Raw genomic sequence first — 19,588 nt, forward strand, 5'->3', positions numbered from 1 at the left:
TTTAGGGTTTGGGTTATAGTTAGGTTTAGCATTAGGGTTAGGGATAGGTTAGGGATAGGGTTAGGGTTAGGCTGGCCGATTGCCAGAATTCAGTATGGACTAAGATTCCTCCTAGAATAAAGGTGCCCACCCAGAAAGCTCTTGCTGTCCATGTAGTGCCAAGAGTGGTGCACAAACTGCCAGTCCGACTCCAAAAATTCCACACGGATGAAGATTCCTTCCAGCCAAAAGGCGCCAGGACAGAAAGCTCTTGCTGCCCATGGAGTGCCCAGGCTGCCCCACCAACTGCACCTGAAAGCCAAAGATTCAATGTTTTCTTTGCTGGGGGACTTTTCCCGATTTTACCCTTCCCCATCTCCCTTTTCCTCTCCCCCATCCCCCTGGAGGGGTCCTGAGCCAGCACCTTTCTGGGGATTATTTGCCAGCTGGGACTCAATCCTGACAGGCCCAGAACTGCCCCCAGCACTCCGGGGAATCCCGCCCCAACGCTAGGCACAGCAGGATGATCCCCTCTCTGACGGGCTGGGGGGGCTGTGTTTGATTCCCCCCAAGATGGGTTTGCCCTCTGGGCCAACTGGGCACACACTGTTGCCTCTCCCTGAGCAGCTGCCCAGCAGCACATCAGCCTGGGCATTGCACTTATCCTGCCAGATTCTCTCTGCCATCGGCACAAACCCCAAATAAATCTGGCCTTTTCCATTGGTAAATGCTGCTGTGAGCTGGGATATTTCCTCCCACAGTTATTCCCAGCACAATGTCCACATGGATGCCACGTCCTGCTCTATCAGTTCCTGTGGGAATCACGAACCTGGAAAGCCAGGGGTTTATCTTGTTTAGGCTGACCTATACCAGTTGCTGCCTTTGCATATTAAGCACTGTTGGAACAGCCTGGACCAATCCCCCTTATGAATCCCCATTGCCCTCAGAATTTACCTGCAGAGAGGAAGAACATGTTTCTGAGCTGCACAAACCCCACGTTCCTCATGACACAGCAAGTTAACTTGGGTCTGGTTCTGAAGAATTGCAGACACGTGACCCCCCCGAGTGTGGCAGGGTCCTGTTTCAGCAGGTTCGAGTCCATTCCTTTCTGGCTCAGGGCCAGCGTGTCCCACTTTCAGATGTCTGCTTTGGAGAGCAGGGCCTGCTGGAGCCCACGGGGCTGCTCTGCGGGATGTGCCATGGGCCCACCCGGAGAGCTTCCCTCTGCTCCCTGGGGCCGACTGCTGGATCCCTGCACTTTCCTCTGCTTTCCATTTCCGGGAATAAAGGTTGGCTTTTCAAATCACGATGGCTGTGTGTGTGCGTGCATGTGTTTGTGTACGAAGACTTGGAAACTCAAGACACCGCTAATGCCTGAACCACTTCCCAACAAAGGCTGCCACTTGGAGGCCATGAGCTTACATTTACTTCTGTTTCTTACATGACAACACTCTGCCATCAAAAGATGAGCTAAGACTAGACTTCTCTTTTCATTACGAGTTTGTGTAGGACCGGAAAAGGAAAGAACTTCCCCCTGAAGGTTAGAGAGGGGAGGGAGCTCTGAGTCATACTCAGGCCAGAGTGTCATTGTAAGAACAGCAGTGAAGGAAAGAAGAACAAGGGGGAGCAAGAATGGCAGAAAATATCATTTATGCTGACTTGAACCTGCCTGAATCAGCCAGACCCAGAGTACAGCAGGTCATTGATGTTCAAGGTAGGTCACTTGGTGTGCACTGAGCTTTCTTTGCATTCTTCAGTTTGTTTTCCACATATTTTGAAGGAGTGCCATGGAAGACCAAAGCCCCAAAGAGCATGAAGGAAATGTAAGGGCCAGTGTTGGGAAAAATGTGCAAGTGGGTTGTCCAGATACCATAAAAAAAATGTAGGGGGGATTGTACTAAGGTGTACTTTTAATTTTTAAGGTGAAAGTGTAAGGGAGAGTATCTTGTTTGATATAAAGAGTAGTTTTTATCAATTTTGGAGACTGTTCCACAGCTGAACACCCATTGGCCCTGAACCAGGCATGTTCTCCCCTAGCACAGCAGACTCTGATTCCTGCAGCAAAGGGATCAGGATTGAGTGCCTCCTGTTCCTGGTGTTTGCAGCAGTCTCAGGCACAGGCTGTTTCTGCTCCCTGAGAACAGCAGGCATTGCCTCGGGGCTTTTCCTCCTGGCTTAGTCTGTGCAAACTACTTGTTGAATACATCAAGAACAAAATGTTTCATGGACAGGTTTGGTGTGATTTAATAGCAAAGACTTCACAAAATTCTAACCTATGATTTGGCTTTCTTTAATGCACTAAAAATTATTGCACAACCTTTTGCATTGGTTTTGCTACATCTGCGTGACATTAGTTCCTGAAAAGCAGACTTCATACATTGTGTCTCTGTTCATTTTTTTTCTTCTCTTTCTTTTTAATCTTCCTATCTCTGATAAAAATAATTCCTTGTTATTCTGTGCTCATCTTTTATAGAAAGTGTAAATCCTGCTTATCTACTTTCAGATGGGTGGAGTTTCTCACACACCAAGAAACTGTGTTTTATCACCTGTTTCAACAGATAATGTCACGGCTAAATGGACAGGCAACCACAAGAGATGCCACCTGATTAAAAGTTCCATTTGCCTTATCACTTAATCCATATATTCCTATGTAGAGTTTTTATAGAGTTTGAACAACATTTTTTCTTTCTCTGCTTGTGCCTTTCAGGGAACCCCCTACCAACTCTTTGCTTCTATGTGTTCACTGAATTTATGCAAAATATTTCCCAGGTATTATCTCTCTCTCAAGACATTTTTGTTCACTTTTGTCTACATTGCAAATGTGTGCGTGTGCCCATGTCTCCTCTGTTATTTTCTGCACTGAAGAAAAGCCAGATCTGTTCCTGCTTTGAGCAAGTCCAACAGGATGTGAATGTATCATCATAGAATATAGAACCATAGAATATTCTGAGTTGGAAGGGACCCACAAGGATCATCCAGTCCAACTCCTGGCCCTGCACAGACACCCCAACAATCCCACCATGTGCCTGAGAGTGTTGTCCAAGCACTCCTTGAGCTCTGTCAGCCTCGGTGCTGTGACCACTGCCCTGGGGAGCCTGTTCAGTGCCCAGCCACCCTCGGGGGGAAGAACCTTTTCCTGAGATCCAACCTAAACCTCCCCTGACACAGCTCCAGATGTTCCCTCAGGTCCTGTCACTGGTCACCACAGAGAAGAGAATCGGTTTCTTTAATGGAGAAAAATACTACTTAGGCATATTTAAACACTTAAGTTGTTTTCATGTGCTCATAATTTCTTATAATTTCAGTCATTTCTGTTTCCTTTAAGTTGTTTTTCAGCTCTCTGTGTACTCTGTTATTTTTGCTCGGGCTCAGGTTCTACATACGCGGAAGTGAAACTGAATTCCCGAGACACAAATGCTGCAACAGGACAGACGTCAGCTGGTGAGTTTTTAGCTGTGTGATAAATTGTTAGGGCTTTAAATGAGAAGGGCAGAGGGGTCCATACCTTATGTTCCAAAAATGCAGTGATATAAACTTGTGTGAGAGACAGGAACAAGCAATTGTCCGCTCTACATCATCAGAGCAGGGAGAACTCAAATGTTGCATTATATGCAGCTAACCCCCTGTCAGCTTCACTGACAAAGGAAAATAAGGATATTATGGGCCAAACTAAGAAATCACCCAACCCAGCCTCCTGTCGCCAACAGCACTGAAAAGTCAACAACTGGAGTTGAAGTAGCAGAGAGTGTGCATGTGCGATACCTTCCGGCAATAGTTTCACATGCAATACTTTCACATTTCCCTCAGGGACTTACTGAGACTATGATTTGTAATGCAAGAGGATTTAGTGTCATCATTCCAGGTGATCTTCAAAACCTGACTGTGCCTGGTCCTGGACACCCTGCTCTGGTCAATACTGCTTGAGCAGGGCAGTTGGAGTAGGTGATGTGAGAAGGTCACTTCCAATCTAAACCATTCCGTAGCTGTGTGATCAGGAAAGCAGAGCTGATGTCCACAGATCTCCTCTATTGTTTTTTTGACTTGAGTTCATAGTAGATCTCTTACTTTCTAGCCCCTGGGTGCAAAGAGAGCTTTACGAGTGGGATTCCAAAACAGCACTAGCAATCCAGCTATCAGCCACCTAATGTCCCTTGGAAGTGGTCATTATACTCTGCTTTACTGGATCATCAATCTGCTCTTCACAGCTGTGTCACCTTCCTTTAGCTTCTTCCTAGAGCATTCTTGGTAGGTGCCTTGTATTGGCCACATGTTCCAAGGTGCTGTCCTTCAATAACCCCCAGGCTGCCTCTGTGGATTTCAGTCTCTCTGAGCAGACATTTTTAGCACCTTTTTGACAGTCACCCTCTCCTTGGTGCAGTTCCCCTCTCTTACCCACCCACTCTCTAGTTGTCCTTATACAAGTCAGTGCTATGAGGACTCTCTTCCCTTTAACCTGTTCCTCAAACACATTCCATATTGCGATGCTGTTCAGTTCCCCAAGCCCAGGTGTCCAGAGCCATCTGGGAAGCACCAGGACATTCAGCCTGGCTTCAGCAGGCAAATCTGGAAGACCTCAGATTCCCAGAGTGAGCCTGAAAAAGGCACCTGGGAGTGAAGAGGAAAGGGCTTTTTTCCAGCTCTTAATCTTTAACCTTAATTTTTTTATCTGTAGGTAGAAGCTGTTCCAGAAAACATGTTGCTGCACTGGTTGCTCTATTGGTTGTGATAATCCTCCTACTGGTCCTGGCAGGGTGTCTGGTACACCAGTGTAAGTTCTGAAATAAATGTAATAACAGCCTCTCACTCACCCAATGACGTCTAAGTCATGACCTCCAATGCCAGTATCGACAGAAGGACAGTTTGAAGGCAAAAGACAGCAGTTTTTAACAAACTGTGTCTGAAAGAGGAAATCTGTAAGAGAGTAGAGTGGCTTGAAAGTTTAAGTATCAAAACAACAACACAAAAAACCAACACCCAATTGAAAAAGTGACAATGTTCAGATACTAAAGAATTTATTACACAGATGTTTTGGAGAAAAGAAATCAAGATAAAATAATACCTTTTGGTATTAGGATAGCTATTGGTGAGAATATTTCAAGGCAATGATATTGTATCATGTCAACAAGATGACTGTGACAGCAAAATCTTTACATAATTATGAATAAAAGGTCATTTTATAGAGGCAGCTAAGTCATAACTCAAGGAAGTGTATTTACAACTTCAAGGAATCATTTTTAAATTTCAGTTGGGCTTGATTGTATTTTTCCCATCCTTTGATAGCTGAACAAGCTTGAGAGGCTTCCATGATCAATCACAACTGATGAAGGTTTTTAAAACCTCACAGGAACTCTGCTTTCTCGTTCTGGCCTGGGGGAGTAGCACTGTTGGAGCAGCTTCCAATATGTGCCTGGGGCTGTTCGGGGTAGGAGCAGACAGTGCCCACAGCTCCAGGCTGGGTGGGAAATGGGCTGAGCCAAGGGCACATTGGCTGGAGCCCTGAGCTCCCAGAAATGGCTCCTGTTTCCTCTTGCCGTGGTTCTGTGTGTGCTGTGCATTACAGTCACCACTGCTCTGAAAAGGTGTGGGGCAATTCTGGTTCAGTTTCAGAGTTTGGCTCTTTAGAAATCTGCCCTGCAATAGGAAGGACTGTTTTGAGGGGTATTTTTTAATGGATGAGCAAAAAGGTAGAGGGGGCATTCTATGCTGGGTGATGGGGATGTCAAAGAAGTCCAGGACAGCTTTGACAACATATAGAAAAACAATCCTTCATTCCAAGTAGAAATTGTATTCTTATTTTCCAGACCATTCAACTGCAAGCAGCCCAACAACATTGCCCCAAGTCCCTGAAGAGGCACTAGGTAGGTAATGCTCTGTCATTCCAAAGAGATTCCAGGAGCCTGTTGGATTGCCTCTGAAGGGCAGCAGGAGAGGGGCTGTGTCTAGATTTTGTTCAGAAGGGAAATATGGCTTATTAATATAATATAATAAGACAAGACCCGGCAGCGAGGATTGTAAACAGCCAAATCCTTTATTTGAAGGAAAAGCCCCCAATATATACCCTTGGGGGGCATGTGATTCACCTAGACCCAATCACAGTAGAATACACACTACCTATGTGTGTCAGTGTACTTCTGGAGACCCAAACCCCAGAATGCCCCACCCTGTATCCCCGGGGTACGTCTCCTACAGGGAAACAAACACATAAAACCTCAGCCATCTCAGGAATCAAAACCTTATCCCAGACACTCCCAGGATGAACTCTGGAGGCCAGAGATGTTTCCCATTTGCATCTCCTTTAGGAGCAGGGTTGGGTCAGCTCTGGACTTCTGTCTCAGAGGTGGGAAGAGCTGATGTCTCTCTCCTGCCAGTGCAGAGAAGTCTGTGGCAGGGGAAGGCACAGAAATAACAATTCCTCTGGTATTCCAGCACTGCAGTGAGCAAGATGGATAACGTACTTGGACTGCTTTTCCAATCCCCCTCCGTTCTTGGCATCTTAACTCAGTGCAATTGCCTTCTGCTGTTTAGGAGCTGCTGGATCCCCAACAAAAGTGTCTCATGCAGGCCCTGTCTCCCTGAATCTCATCCCCCTTTCTGGGTCCCATTCTCTGTTCCTTGTGGTCCCTGCCTGGCAGTGGAGAGAAATGGTCAATCTCTTAGCAGCACCATGGCTGAAAGATGTTTTTTTTTGCCCTGATCATTTCTCTCTATCTGCTGAGCAAAGAGTGGCAAGGCTGGATAATGTTTTTTGTGGTGCTCCCTCTATGCCTCATGCCTGGTGACTCTTGGGCTGGGATCAGCTCCAGAGACTGTTGGGGATCCCTGGGGGTCTGGTACAATTCTAAGCAGGACCACAGAGGCATTTCTCTGGCTCTGATTTCCTCTCTTACCTCTCTTTTGTCATGGGATCGTTTTGTGAGTGTGAACATCGATTTTCTCATATCTGTTCTTCCCTCCTGCAGCCTGCCCGGAACAATGGGAAAAACATGGGAGAAAATGTTACTTCTTTCCTCCAAATACTGTTCCTCCAAAGGACTGGAATGCCTCCCGTGAACAATGTACTGCCATGGGTTCAGACCTGGTGATCATTGACAACAAGGAAGAACTGGTGAGATCTAAATCCATGGGGCTATTCCAGGGTAATTTGGGCTACAAGGCAAAGGCCTGAGGAGTTCCACTGGTGTCTGCTCCTGTTGGATGTGTTTGGGGTCTCTAATCTGCTGGCAGCTACTTGGCGTAGCTGGATGCTCACTGTGCCCTCTGTGTTGGCCATTTAGCACAGGCTTTCTGTACCTCTGGTGAAGAAAATGTAATTTTAACGTATTGTCATGGTTTGCTTCCTTTCAAGCATTACCTCGCCGAACGATCAAGAGGCAATTACTACTTACTTGGTCTCACATACTCTGAGGGGGAGCAGAAGTGGAAGTGGATTAACAACGTGGAACATGACCCAGCCCTGTAAGCTCATTGCAGCAAGTCCCTGTCAGGCAATGTCTGGAAACAGGAAAAACCCCAAAGCCAGAGCAGACAGTCAAGAGCATAAGTGAGATCAGGGACTGGGATTGGGAGGAACCTGATTCCTTGAAATACAGATGCTTCAGCTTCCTGTGACAAGGAAGAGGGAGCCTTGAAGTCCCATGGGAACACAGGAAGGTCCCATCAGGATGGCAAGAGAGGACACAGCTGGAGTTCTGGTGGGGAAGGAAAGATCTGACTGATGGAGTTGTGTAGGGAAAGGAAGGATAGAGGAGGCAGGGAGAAGAGAGAGTATGATGTCAGATGGAGGATGGAGGAGACCAAAGCAGGGGAGGGTCTCTGGATGGGAAAGCTTTGCCCAAAAACTTTTGTCGAGAATGGGGGAAGAAAAGTAAGGAGTGGGAGGGAAACTCCAAGAAGGCAGTTTCTGCTCCCACTGACAAGCTTGGCAGAAAGGCCAGGGGCCACTGTGCCTTTCACTGCATCACATCAGCTGTGTCAGGAATGCAACTAAACCTGGCTTTCTCTCCCTCTTCAGGTTTCATGTAAGTAAACCTCATGATAACTATCTCTGCACAGTCATTCGACTTACGGAAGTACACACTGCATCTTGCGAGGGAGCCGACTCAACACAAAATATGTGTGAAAAAGCTGCAACTCTTTCAAAAAAGCTGCAACAAAAGCCAGAGAGAGAGCTAAAAAGAAGAGCTTCAGGCAGGAATGTTATCCCTAGCTTCCTGTAGGAAATGTGGATGGGATTTTTGTCATTCATTTTTAGCTGCCCAAATATGCAGTCAAAGGTGCTCCAGCAGGCTCCCTCCAGACCTCTTGTCAACCTCAGCCCACCCTTTCACAAGATGGGAGTCTGAGACTGGGTGGATCCCCCTCCAGAGGAACCTGCATTTGCCCACAGTGGGAGTCTGGGACTTGCTCCTCCCAGAGCTCTGACTTTCAGGCAGCCCCAGTCAGGGGAGATGAGTCCAGCCTGGGGGACAGCTGTGATCCCCAACAGATCCTGTCTCTCACAAACACATCCATCTCTGCCCATGTGTTCCCAGTCCTGCCTGTCCACAAGAAGACACTTCCCAGCCCTGCCATGCCCTGCTCTGCCCTGCAGCCACAAGTGCAGTTTGGCTCCTGCCCTGTCCCACAGATATGACTGACAGGACAAAGTCACTTGTGTGTGTGTATAAACCTTCCTCTGGACAAGACTGGCTGTTAAAAACCCAGACAGGGTACCAGACCCTGTGGGGCTGAAATGGGAATCACCACAAGAGGAATGATCCTCCACCACCACAGCTCTGTGCATGAAATCCCCCCTGGTCCTGTGAAGGTCAGGGAAGGTGTATCAGATTCAGGACATGCTGAGGAAGGGCACAGGATGCAGAGCAGCAGAGACCAGCAATGCCTGAAAAACAGAGTCACAGTAGAAGCTCATCTGGACAGAAAACAGGACAATCAAACCCAGAGTTACCAGGGAAGAAGCTGGTGAGAAGTGTGAGAGTGATCTACATGGACTGACAACACAGTGCACTGCCCTCTTTTTCCTGGGGAATGATTGAAGCACAAAATTGTGCCTGAAGTTTTTTTCCTTCTTCGACAAGTTAGTGCCAATGCCAGAAGCAAGTGGTACCAGGAAAACAGAGATGTGATCAGCAAACAGGGAATGTTACCAAAGCTCTTCCAATGTGCTTCAATGGCTCTTGGGACCCTGGGCTTTTTGGGCCATTTTTTTCACCATGTCCTTTGAGGCAGAATCATTCCTACTTAAAATGGTGACATTCCTGGCTCTCTCCTTAACCTGCAGGATGGAGAAAGCTCCTTGATGAACTGATGGTGATGGCCTGAGTTCTCTCTGGGGGAAAATATCTTTTGTTTAATCAGAGAATTTATACTCATCATGTTGTGGTCAAAGGTAGTGAAAATGGAATTATACAGGAGAAACTGCCTCTTTCTGCCTGGAAAACACATTTTTATATTTCTCAGACAAGCAATCCTCTTCACTACCCCTATTCAACAAGAGGCTTTGGAAATATATTTGTAGTTCTTTGCCTGACTTTTGATCCCCAAAGAGCAAAGTAAGAACATGAAGCCATAACAGAATAATGTCCATGTCAGAAACCCGGAGCTGCTCTCTTATTTCAGAAGGAAGCTGAGATGGAGGGGATCTCAGTTTGCACTCAGGTGGAGTGCAAACTGGAGAGACTGGGAGAGCTCTCTTATGTTGTTCTTCAGATGGCTGCCCTTTCATTTTCCTATTCCAACTTCTGGAATATGTCCCCTTTGATCACGTAGGGCTCTCCTGAAGGCAAGGGGCAAGGAAACACCTCTTCCCTGGGAGCCACAGGTCTTATCTTGGAGACTTCAGCAAGCAGCAGATGCAAGAAGCTCTGCATCAGTTGTCACTGAAGAAAGGGAGAAGCTGCCCTGGGGCCACTGTGGAAATTCATGAAATCCATCAAACTGAGAAAGACACAGAAAGTCACAGGACTTCTAACCAGGACACACTGCTTACAAGGAAATCCCTGACAAGGGCAGAAGTTTGATTGAAAGTGATTTATTTCCACTTCCTCTGTGTTTTTCTTTTTCACAAATTAATCTTCTCTGATTTTGTTATTTTATTTTTTACACAAATGTTTACAGCTTGAATTAGACAAGCCCGGAGCATGACATAAAAATCCAACATTTTTGGTTTTTTGGAAACATATTTTTGCTCTCAGTTTCCAGTTTGGCAAATCAACATGTTTTGCTGGAAAAAGTAACCTTATGGCAAAAATATCTCAGTGGGGTCACTGAAGGAAAATCCAACTGGAGATTAAGGCAGTTCGGTGCTAGTCAGAAATGAAAACAGTGAAAGGTAAATCTCACTTCTTGTGTCACCCACACACCGGATTTATCTGCTAGAGGTGGAGACCATGAAGATGTTTAAAACCAGCCAAGGTGTTTTGCTCTGGGGGGAACTGCTGTTGAGTCTTGGGGAGGGAGCCTGTAAAGAAATGAGTTCCAAAGGACACTAAGTCAGGGCAAAAGCTTTAGATTGTGGGAGAAACTACTGAGGAAAACAGCATTTTGCATTTTCAAACAGAAAAGGAAGCAACAAACAAGTATGGCAAAGTGTCAGCTTTCAAGGAAATGTGAGTCCCACTGGCCTCTTCTAAACATATGTTCTGCAGGAAGGAGTGTGAATTGTAAAATATTATCGAAAGGGACAATTATGAGGACTGGGACAAAATCTGAAGGTCAAAAAGCTAGATACATATTTAAAAAAATTATTTCAACTGTTCAAGAATAGTCTGAGAGAGAAAACTGCATTTACAAAAGACATTATTTGTAGTTTTTAAGAAAAAGATGAGGCTTGATAAGAAATTATTTTCTCTACAGTGGGTTTCAACACATCTTACTTTTTTTTGTAAATAAGATACAAACAGAAAGTTATATATCAACAAACCTAATGTTCGAATAAAAAATAACACAGGACCAAAATCTTTGTTATGTTCTTAAAGTTCTTAGGAATTTGTATTTTAACTGGTGACTGTAAAAATTGCAACTGTACCAAAGACTTGAGGATAGCAATTGTCATACTAACATGTATTATATAACTTTATTTTCTTCCTACTATCTAATCAAAACTTAGCCTCTTTCAGTTTAAAACCATTCCCTCTTTTCCTGTAACAATATGCATCTTAAGATGGAATTTTGATTTAGGTTAAGATATGTCAGGATTGCATTGAAAACTAGTGCAGTGTTAAAAATAAGGCCTCTTAGGAAAGAGGATTCATTTTAGGATACAAGGAACATTTAATTTTATTTTTTTTTAATTTGTTCTGAAGTCTCTGCTCCCTAATTTCCAGACCTTTTTTGTTTTTTACAAACATTAAATTCAAGTCATAAATTTGATGATCAGGTGGACTTTTGGATGGTGAAAATTTCTACATTGAAAAAGAGAGAACCATTTTTCCCCTTCATTATAGGAAATAACAGACATGATCAGTTGTCAGCCAAAGACCTCATCATGGAAACTCTCACTTGCAGTATTTTCTAGATGTGCAAGATATCACGAGACGTTAAAAATGCACTGGTTAAGAAAGCAAGGGACATGTTGATAAAGTAACAGATGACTAATATTGTCACAATAAATTGATAATAGATCTTCTTCTAGCATATGAATGGAAGATACCTTGACATGCTACTTTCTCACATCTTGCTGAACTGAACAGAGTATTGTTAGATAAGGAGGGAGAGTAAGGAGAAACTTAATCAGAATAAGCTTGTGAGTCAGAAATAACCCTGTCCCCAGCACATGACCAGAGCAATTGAGAAACATTTCACAGAAATCACTTCCTCAGAAAGAAATGACTGTTTCTGTGTATTTCAGAGAAGGCTGTGGACACTGAGAAGCATCTCTCTGTGTTTGTGGGAAAAGGATGAGAAAGTTCCAAGTCTCAGGAGGATTTACATCCTTTAGACAGCATAGAGCATGACTATAGAAGCAAGATCACCCATTTTCAATGACATCGTCTGAAACAGCCTGGACACAAGACAGGAAGGATGAAGATTCTGACTTCCACTTTTTTCTCACTTTCTTTTTTCAAATTGGAAAAAAAAAGCTGCAATTTCAGCTGTGCTGTGATTCAACTAAAGGTTGTGAATGATTTACCTTGTGCAGTCCCACTCTGTTAGGTTACAAAACAATTCCATGTTGGACAGGAGTTTGGGATAGGATACAACACCAGACCTGAAAACTAGCCACAGGTACAGCACCTATAAACAAACATTCCTAGAGATTAATAAGAGCATGGATAGCATCACTGTTTAATGACTGATCTTCCCCTGAAGTTAAATCCCCTTGAGGTACATGCCAGTTTTCCCCATCCTCCCCCATTTTCCCTGAGGCGCACCCACATCCTTGAGAAATAGGATTGTTTTGGAAACATTGCCTGACTCAGCTCCTTTTGGGATGCCATGCTGCTAAAGAACTTGAAGGCCCATGAAGCTGTTTTGGGTAGAGGAATGGGTTACAGGGTATGTTGCCAACCACCTGAAAGTCATCTCCACAACAGTAAGCACGTGTTTTACCAGGTTCATGGCAGCAATTCCAGTTGAGAACATGCTTGTTAGTCCAGCCAGACTGCTCCAACAGCCAGCTACTGCCAAGGAAGGAAAAGACAATCCACAGCCACTGCTTTCCTGCAACAGGGGTTCCTGTGCAGGACCTCACCTCATCTCAGGGCTGAGTCACAACTGTGTGAATCATTGCCTTCTAACTCCTGGGGAGCAATATTCCCATGCAAATGGACTCAGCCAAAAGTCATTCTCTTTGCTTCAAAAGACACTTTCTAACCTAGCACATAAATTCCAAGAATGTCTTGGTTCTCATCCTGCCACGGAAAGAACCAGGCAGTTTCCTTTCCCATCCTTCTGCCCCCACAGAGTCTAACAGGGAAAGAGGAAGTCCAGACTGTCTGTGAAATTACATTGAGCAAGATGAAAACCTCCTCAGCCAAAATTAGCACCACTCTGCAACAAATATTTCCCTCTGCAATTGCATTTCCCCCCCTTTCTGGTGGCATCTCCTTGGCAACAGGCCTCCTTACCAGCTAAATGTGCACAACACTTGCTCTGTGCAAAGTTCAATGGAGGAGAACTAAAGTCATGAGGTAAATGGGAGGTACCTTGGCTACAGCTTTCTAAAATTCTTCCTCACTGGGCTGAAGACATTTTACCCTATATATTGGATATGTTTTCTAAACCTAACTGCATCATATTTATTTGTGCCTAGTCAGGATTATTATTCTCAAAAATTCACTACCAAAAATCACTAAAATCTAGAGGCATTCAAGACTTAAGAAAAAAAAATCATATAGAGTAGAAACATAGATCAACTATATGTATACTTATCCAAAGAATTTCTGTGCAGACAGATCATAAAGCAGAATGCCTTGCTCCAAGATGGGTCGGTCTCTCTCTCTCTCTGCTGTTCTCTGCGAGGTGTCTTCGCAGAAGGGAAAAAACTTCCTCTCAGGAAAAGAGAATGAGGAGGCCAAAAACTGGGCTCCTGCTCTGTCCGGTCCCACACCAAACCCCAAAAGCCCCCGAACAAAAGACTCCCCAGCTATCCCTGCAGCCACCGTGCTTTCCCGCGAGACCTGCCCCTCTCCCTACTCCTGTGCTGCCCCGCTCCACACCCCCACGCCCCCCCATCCGTTTCTAGGACAGGGGGACAGGACCTTAGGGAAGAAAAAGAAAATTCGAAAATCTCTTTTCAAACCTGCGGCAGGAGAACACAATGACCCTTCCAAACACCAAGATGCAAGATGCCTGTTCCCCATGAACAATGAGGTGTAGTAAGGCTCAGGTTTTGTCACTTTATATTACTCCCTGTATCATCCAAGACCTTGTTAGTCTTAGAAAACATTAATTTTTGCCAAGATCTGGCATATAAAATTTATAGTGATTTTATGATAGCAAAAAGATCTAAGGGGTGCCAAACTCTGTCATTCTACTCACAAACACCCTAAAATACTTGCCAAGAACTGCATGAGCAGTGCAGGATGTTCTCTGACATCTCCAGCCTTTCCTTCCACTCCCTTGCCAGCTGATGGCAAGCGAAACCCTGCTCTTTTTCCTGCCCTTCACTTCTGACACCTCAGAAAGGAATTCCACTATTGCTGAGGACCTCAAATCAAAACTAACCATCTCTGACAGTGCCAGAAGAGAGAGACCCTAAGCCTGAGGAACAGCCTGGGAGCTGCAGATGGGGCATCATCCTCACCGTGTGAAGGAAAGCAGTGCAGCAAGGAGGAGGAAATTGTTTATTCTCCACCTGGGAAGAGGTGAGATCGAAGGCTCTGAGGCTGCTGGTTTCAGCGGCTCCCTTCCAGAAAGGAGGAGCCTTAGTGGCAAAGGGGGAGGGCACTTGGCAAGAAGACAAATATTTGATGCCTTCCTGGTTTATAAAGCTCAAGCCCTGCCTGTGGTGGAACTTCCCTCCCTGAGCCTCTCCTCGAAGCATCATCGCTGTTCCTGGTGTTGGCTTTGCCTTGTCTAAGAAGAAAAAAAGAAACAGAAATACAGAGACAGTGTATGAAGTCTGTTATTGCAGGAAATAATGTTATGCAGGTGTAGCAAAACCAATGCAAAAGTTTCTGCAATAGTTCCTAGTGCATTAAAGAAAGCTAAATCATAGGTTAGAATTTTGCAAAGTCCTTTATACTAAATCAAACAAAATCTATCCTTGAAACATTTTGTGCTTGATGTTTTCAACAAGTAGTTTGTACAGACAGAGCCAGGAGGAAAAGCCCCGAGGCAATGCCTGCTGTTCTCAGGGAGCAGAAACAGCCTGTGCCTGAGACTGCTGCAAACACCAGCAACTCAATCCTGATCCCTTTGCTGCAGGACTCAGAGTCTGCTGGGGGAGAACATGCCTGGTTCAGGGCCAATGGGTGTTCAGCTGTGGAACAGTCTCCAAAATCGATAAAAAACACTCTTAATATCACACAAGGTACTCTCCCTTACACTTACACCATAACAAATGAAAGTAGAACTCATAACAATCCCCTAGTGCTTTTTTTTTTTGTAAAAAACCCACATGGACACCCCACCTGCACTGGCCCTCATGTTTCCTTCGTGCTCTTTGGGGCTTTGGTGCTCCATGGCACGGCTTCAAAATATGTGGAAAACAAACTGAAGAATGCAAAGAAAGCTCAGTGTACACCAAGTGACCTACCTTGGACATCAGTGACCTGCTGTACTCTGGGTCTGGCTGATTCAGGCAGGTTCAAGTCAGCATAAATGATATTTTCTGCCATTCTTGCTCTCCCTTGTCCTTTCTTCTCACTGTTGTTCTTACAATGACACTCTGGACTGGGGACAACTCAGAGCTCCCTCCCCTCTCTAACCTTCATGAGGAAGTTCTTTCCTTTTCCAGTCCTATACAAACTCATAATGAGAAAAGAATTCTACTACAAATTCACCTTTTGATGGTAGAGGGTTAAATGTAAAAAACATAAGTAAATATAAATTCTGGCCTCCCTGTGGCCACCTTTGTTGGGAAGTGGTTCAGGCATTAGTAGTGTCTTGAGTTTCCAAATCTTCAGATACATACACACCGCTTTTACAGATTGAAAAGCCAACCTTTATTCCCGGAAATGGAAAGCAGAGGAAAGTGCAGGGATCCAGCACTCAGCCCCAGGGAGCAGAGAGAAGCTCTCCACGTGGGCCCACGGCACATCCCGCAGAGCAGCCCCGTGGGTTCCAGCAGGCCCTGCTCTCCAAAGCAGACATCTGAAAATGGGACACACTGGCCCTGAGCCAGAAAGGAATGGACTCAAACCTGCTGAAACAGGACCCTGCCACACTCGGGGGGGTCACGTGTCTGCAATTCTTCAGAACCAGACCCAAGCTAACTTGCTGTGTCATGAGGAACATGGGGTTTGTGCAGCTCAGAAATATGTTCTTCCTCTCTGCAAGTAAATTCTGAGGGCAATGGGGATTCATAAAGGGGGACTGGTCCAGGAACTGCTTCAGGAAGTGCAAAAGTGTACAAAGCAGCAACTGGAATAGGTCAGTTTAAACAAGACTTCTGTGTAACTGCAGTTTACACTATCAAATTCTTTATGCTTGAGATATAGTGATTAAGATGCAACAGAGAGCAAGAAAGACAGACAAAAAAGAGAAAGACTCCTGGAAATTACATTGGACAATATGTTTTCTTAAACTGAGATAACTACAGTAAATAGGGTATGTCAGAGTTTTTGGCTGTATCCCTTCCATTGATTCAAAGGTTTTAGTAGCAAACCAGGAAAGAAAGCCTGGTAATGCCTTCAGCATTTTTTCTAACCTTTTATGGAATATTCAGGTGCTTTGCAAGCCTACTTGCTTTATCCAAACTTCAGTGTGCATGTATGCCAGCTAGCAGACCTCTCTTTTCTTTCCAACACACACAGAGGAAATCCTGCCCAGGCTTTAGCTCTTGAGTGGATTTTTTTATTTCTCTCATGTTATTGATTCAGGCATATAATTTGTAGAAAGGAGTTGGTGTCTGGACACAGCCTCGTGCTTCACAGTTCCTGGTGATTAGAGAAAAGTATTCCTCATCCCTTTCTAATGCTCCCAATTCTTTTCATGTGCTCTGTAGGGAGCTGTGGAGCTCTGTGTTGAACTGGAAGCCAGGGAACTGATGCTTGGTTACTCCAGGACCTCATATTTCTGTCATGTGCAAGGAAGCATAGTCCAGATCTACACAGCTGGGACTGTCCAGACATAAATATTTACAGGATGCACACTAAGAGGACACATTCCATGCTGAATGAAAGCAGTTCATCCTTGGCAGCAGAGGATTGTATTTGGGGTTGCCCTTCCCCTTCCCTCAGCAGAGCTGCAGCTGCAGGCCCATGGCCTGTGGAGCCAGCTGAGCCTTTGGCTCCACATTATTCAGTGGGATTCTGGATTGAGCTTTTAAGCCCAGCTTTGTTATTTGCGTCTTTTTAATGGTTTGGATGGATTTCTTTGAGCAGCCCCTGTCTCATAAGCTGCTCAGTGTTATTTCTGCTACATTCATCCTTCACCATTTTCTTTCATTTCATTTCATTTCATTGATAACACATGGATATTTTCTTCATTATTTTTATTAATCTGACTAGTTTCATGTTACTCAATAGAAATGTTTTCAAATTAATAGATAAGAAAATGCATTTGTCTTTCCAGTCTAACAATTTCATTTTGAGAATTGCAGGAACTTCTCAATATCATCCTGGAAATATGTCACCTCAAAAAGTAAGAGAATCATAGAATCACAGAATGGTTTGGATTGGGAGGGACCTTAAAGATCATCCAGTTCCACCCCCTGCCATGGGCAGGGACACCTTCCAGTAGCCCAGGTTGCTCAGAGCCCCATCCAACCTGGCCTTGGACACTTCCAGGGATGAGGCAGCCACAGCTTCTCTGGGCAACCTGTGCCAGTGAATAGCAAAAGCTTTATAAGAAAGAAATGTAATTTTGTTCAGATGAACGCAGGGTTAATGAAAAATAAACTTCAGGACTAGCAAGCAAAAAGGAATAAGAAAAAAAGCAAGTATTTCAGTACTTTCCTCCTTATTTACTGGCAGGATTCTTATGGTACAGAAGCACAGAGAGAGCAGGGAGCTTTGGGGGGTATGGTCAAAACAAGAGTTCCCACAGCACCCAAAAAACATCAGAAGTCTTATTGGGGGTACAAATCCCTCAAGGTCTGACTAAAGCCTCAGAGAACTCACTAATAGTTCTCCTGTTGACTGAGGAGGGAAATGGAGATGAACTGACAAAGTCAACCGAGAGCAGGGTAAATTAGCCTGTCCAGAGAAGCTGTGGCTGCCCCACCCCTGGAAGTGTTCCAGACCAGGTTGGATGGGGCTTGGAGCAATGTGCTCTAGTGGAAGGTGTCCCTGCCCATGGCAGGGGGGTAGGAACTGGATGGTCCTTGCAACCCAAACCATTCCATGATTCTATGATCACTATATTCCTGTCTTTACTGCAGGACATCATTTTTCTGATATAGAACAAACTATACTAGAAAGTAAATTTTTTTAAATAAAATAAATACCAATGCCCAGTGACCTCTTTCTTTCCAAGATACAATTTTCTATTCTGTAAGTATTGTCTGAGGGCCAGCAGATCTGAAACACCCTGCTGCCAGTGGTAACTACAGAGGCTCCTGCAGTGGGCCAGTGGTGTGTTCTGGAATTCTGTGCCTCATTTCCCGTAATCAAAGGCCAAGGTAAGCCAAGCAAACCCCAGCTGTGTGAGAGAAAGAAGAGGAAGTGAAGCAGTTTCTTTTGTGGTTGACCACTCAGAAGTTCTCACTGCGGCCAAATGAAGGTTTGCAGTGGCCCTCAGACCTGGCACGGGAAGGTGTCCAGAACTACTGTGACAGGCAGCCCCCTCTGGAATGCTGATGTCTCTGATTAGACCACTCTCATTTCTCTGGAGTTCCTGGGGATGGAAGGAAAAAGTAAAATTACATTATTAGTTTTTAATTTGGGAGTCACAAAACCCTTGCACAATACTGCATGTTTTGGATGCATTTAAGTCACTTTTCTTGCCATGTGGCCATCTTAGGGACAGTCACAACATGAATCTCCCCTCTGACAGCACAGGAGCTCTTTGAGAGAAGGGGAGAACAATCCTTCCTCAATGTAAGAGATTTTTTCCCCCTAATTTACTTCTAGGATGAGGAGGCACCAGTCTGATGCACTGAAATACAGTCAGATAAGTAGGAGCCGGGAAGCTGTGTTCCATGTATGAGGATTTTCTGGATCATCCTAACTCCTTCTGTATCCACATTGTCTCAGGGACCTTCAGAGATATTTTATTGCTCATTCTGTGGAAAATGCCCTGCTGTGGTATCATCCTCCAGGCAGTTACGTTGCCAAGGCTCAAAAGTGTTTTTTTTTCTCTTTGGAGAAGAATTTTTAGCTTTTTAGTTCAAAGTTAAGTGATGACTAAGTACATCTTGGACTGTAACTGCAGCCTAAGAGACAGGCCTTTATAACTCAGGTAATTTCTTTCAGTTCCTGTAGCCACAATATCATTATGCAAGTGAACAGAGGTTGCCCAAAGAAGTTATGGATGCCTCTTCCCTGCAAGTGTTCAACTGGCCTATTGGAAGATGTCCCTGCCCATGGCAGGGAGGCTGGAACTAGTTCTTTAAAGTCTATTCCAATCCAAACCATTTCATAATTCTATGACTAGTAAGTGATAAAAGTAATATTATTTGTGGTAGCAGCAAGCAGGAGGCAGCATCACAGAATCCAACTTTAACTTTTTGAGTCAGTCCCATGAGACCCCTTCTGTAAAATGCTACACTTTCTACTTAGAATGTTTGCACCTTTCTCCATACAACATGGCAATATTTTAGAGTAATTTTCCTGTGATTCAGTTGGGGGGCTATTTTTGTCTTTTGCCTTTTTCCTTTTAAGAAATTCCTAACTTGTTTATCAATCTTCATTTTGGAAAATGTCTATGGGCCTCTCAGCCAAACTGATCAGGGAAAGTAAAGATCGAGTGTCTCAGTCATAAGCGTCTGGGGTTAATAACTACAGTAGTTTCAGAGAACGAAATGATTCACAACTGAGTATGTGACAGGTTCTCAGGGGTTTTT

At 44.6% G+C, this 19,588-nt stretch overlaps 1 protein-coding gene across 1 annotated transcript; it reads left to right on the forward strand.

The window, feature by feature from the left end:
- The first annotated feature begins 1,524 nt into the window (after window positions 1-1,524).
- Window positions 1,525-8,541, forward strand: LOC113972461 (C-type lectin domain family 5 member A-like). The gene is made up of 7 exons (XM_027693569.1): window positions 1,525-1,693; window positions 3,352-3,420; window positions 4,652-4,747; window positions 5,781-5,837; window positions 6,939-7,084; window positions 7,325-7,434; window positions 7,991-8,541. Exons 1-7 carry the CDS (start codon window positions 1,612-1,614, stop codon window positions 8,193-8,195), a joined length of 765 nt encoding a protein of 254 aa, XP_027549370.1. The 5' UTR covers window positions 1,525-1,611; the 3' UTR covers window positions 8,196-8,541.
- Window positions 8,542-19,588: the final 11,047 nt, after the last annotated feature.

This window comes from Neopelma chrysocephalum, unplaced genomic scaffold (assembly GCF_003984885.1).
Source record: "Neopelma chrysocephalum unplaced genomic scaffold, ASM398488v2 Primary Assembly neopelma1_92, whole genome shotgun sequence".
Taxonomy (NCBI): domain Eukaryota; kingdom Metazoa; phylum Chordata; class Aves; order Passeriformes; family Pipridae; genus Neopelma; species Neopelma chrysocephalum.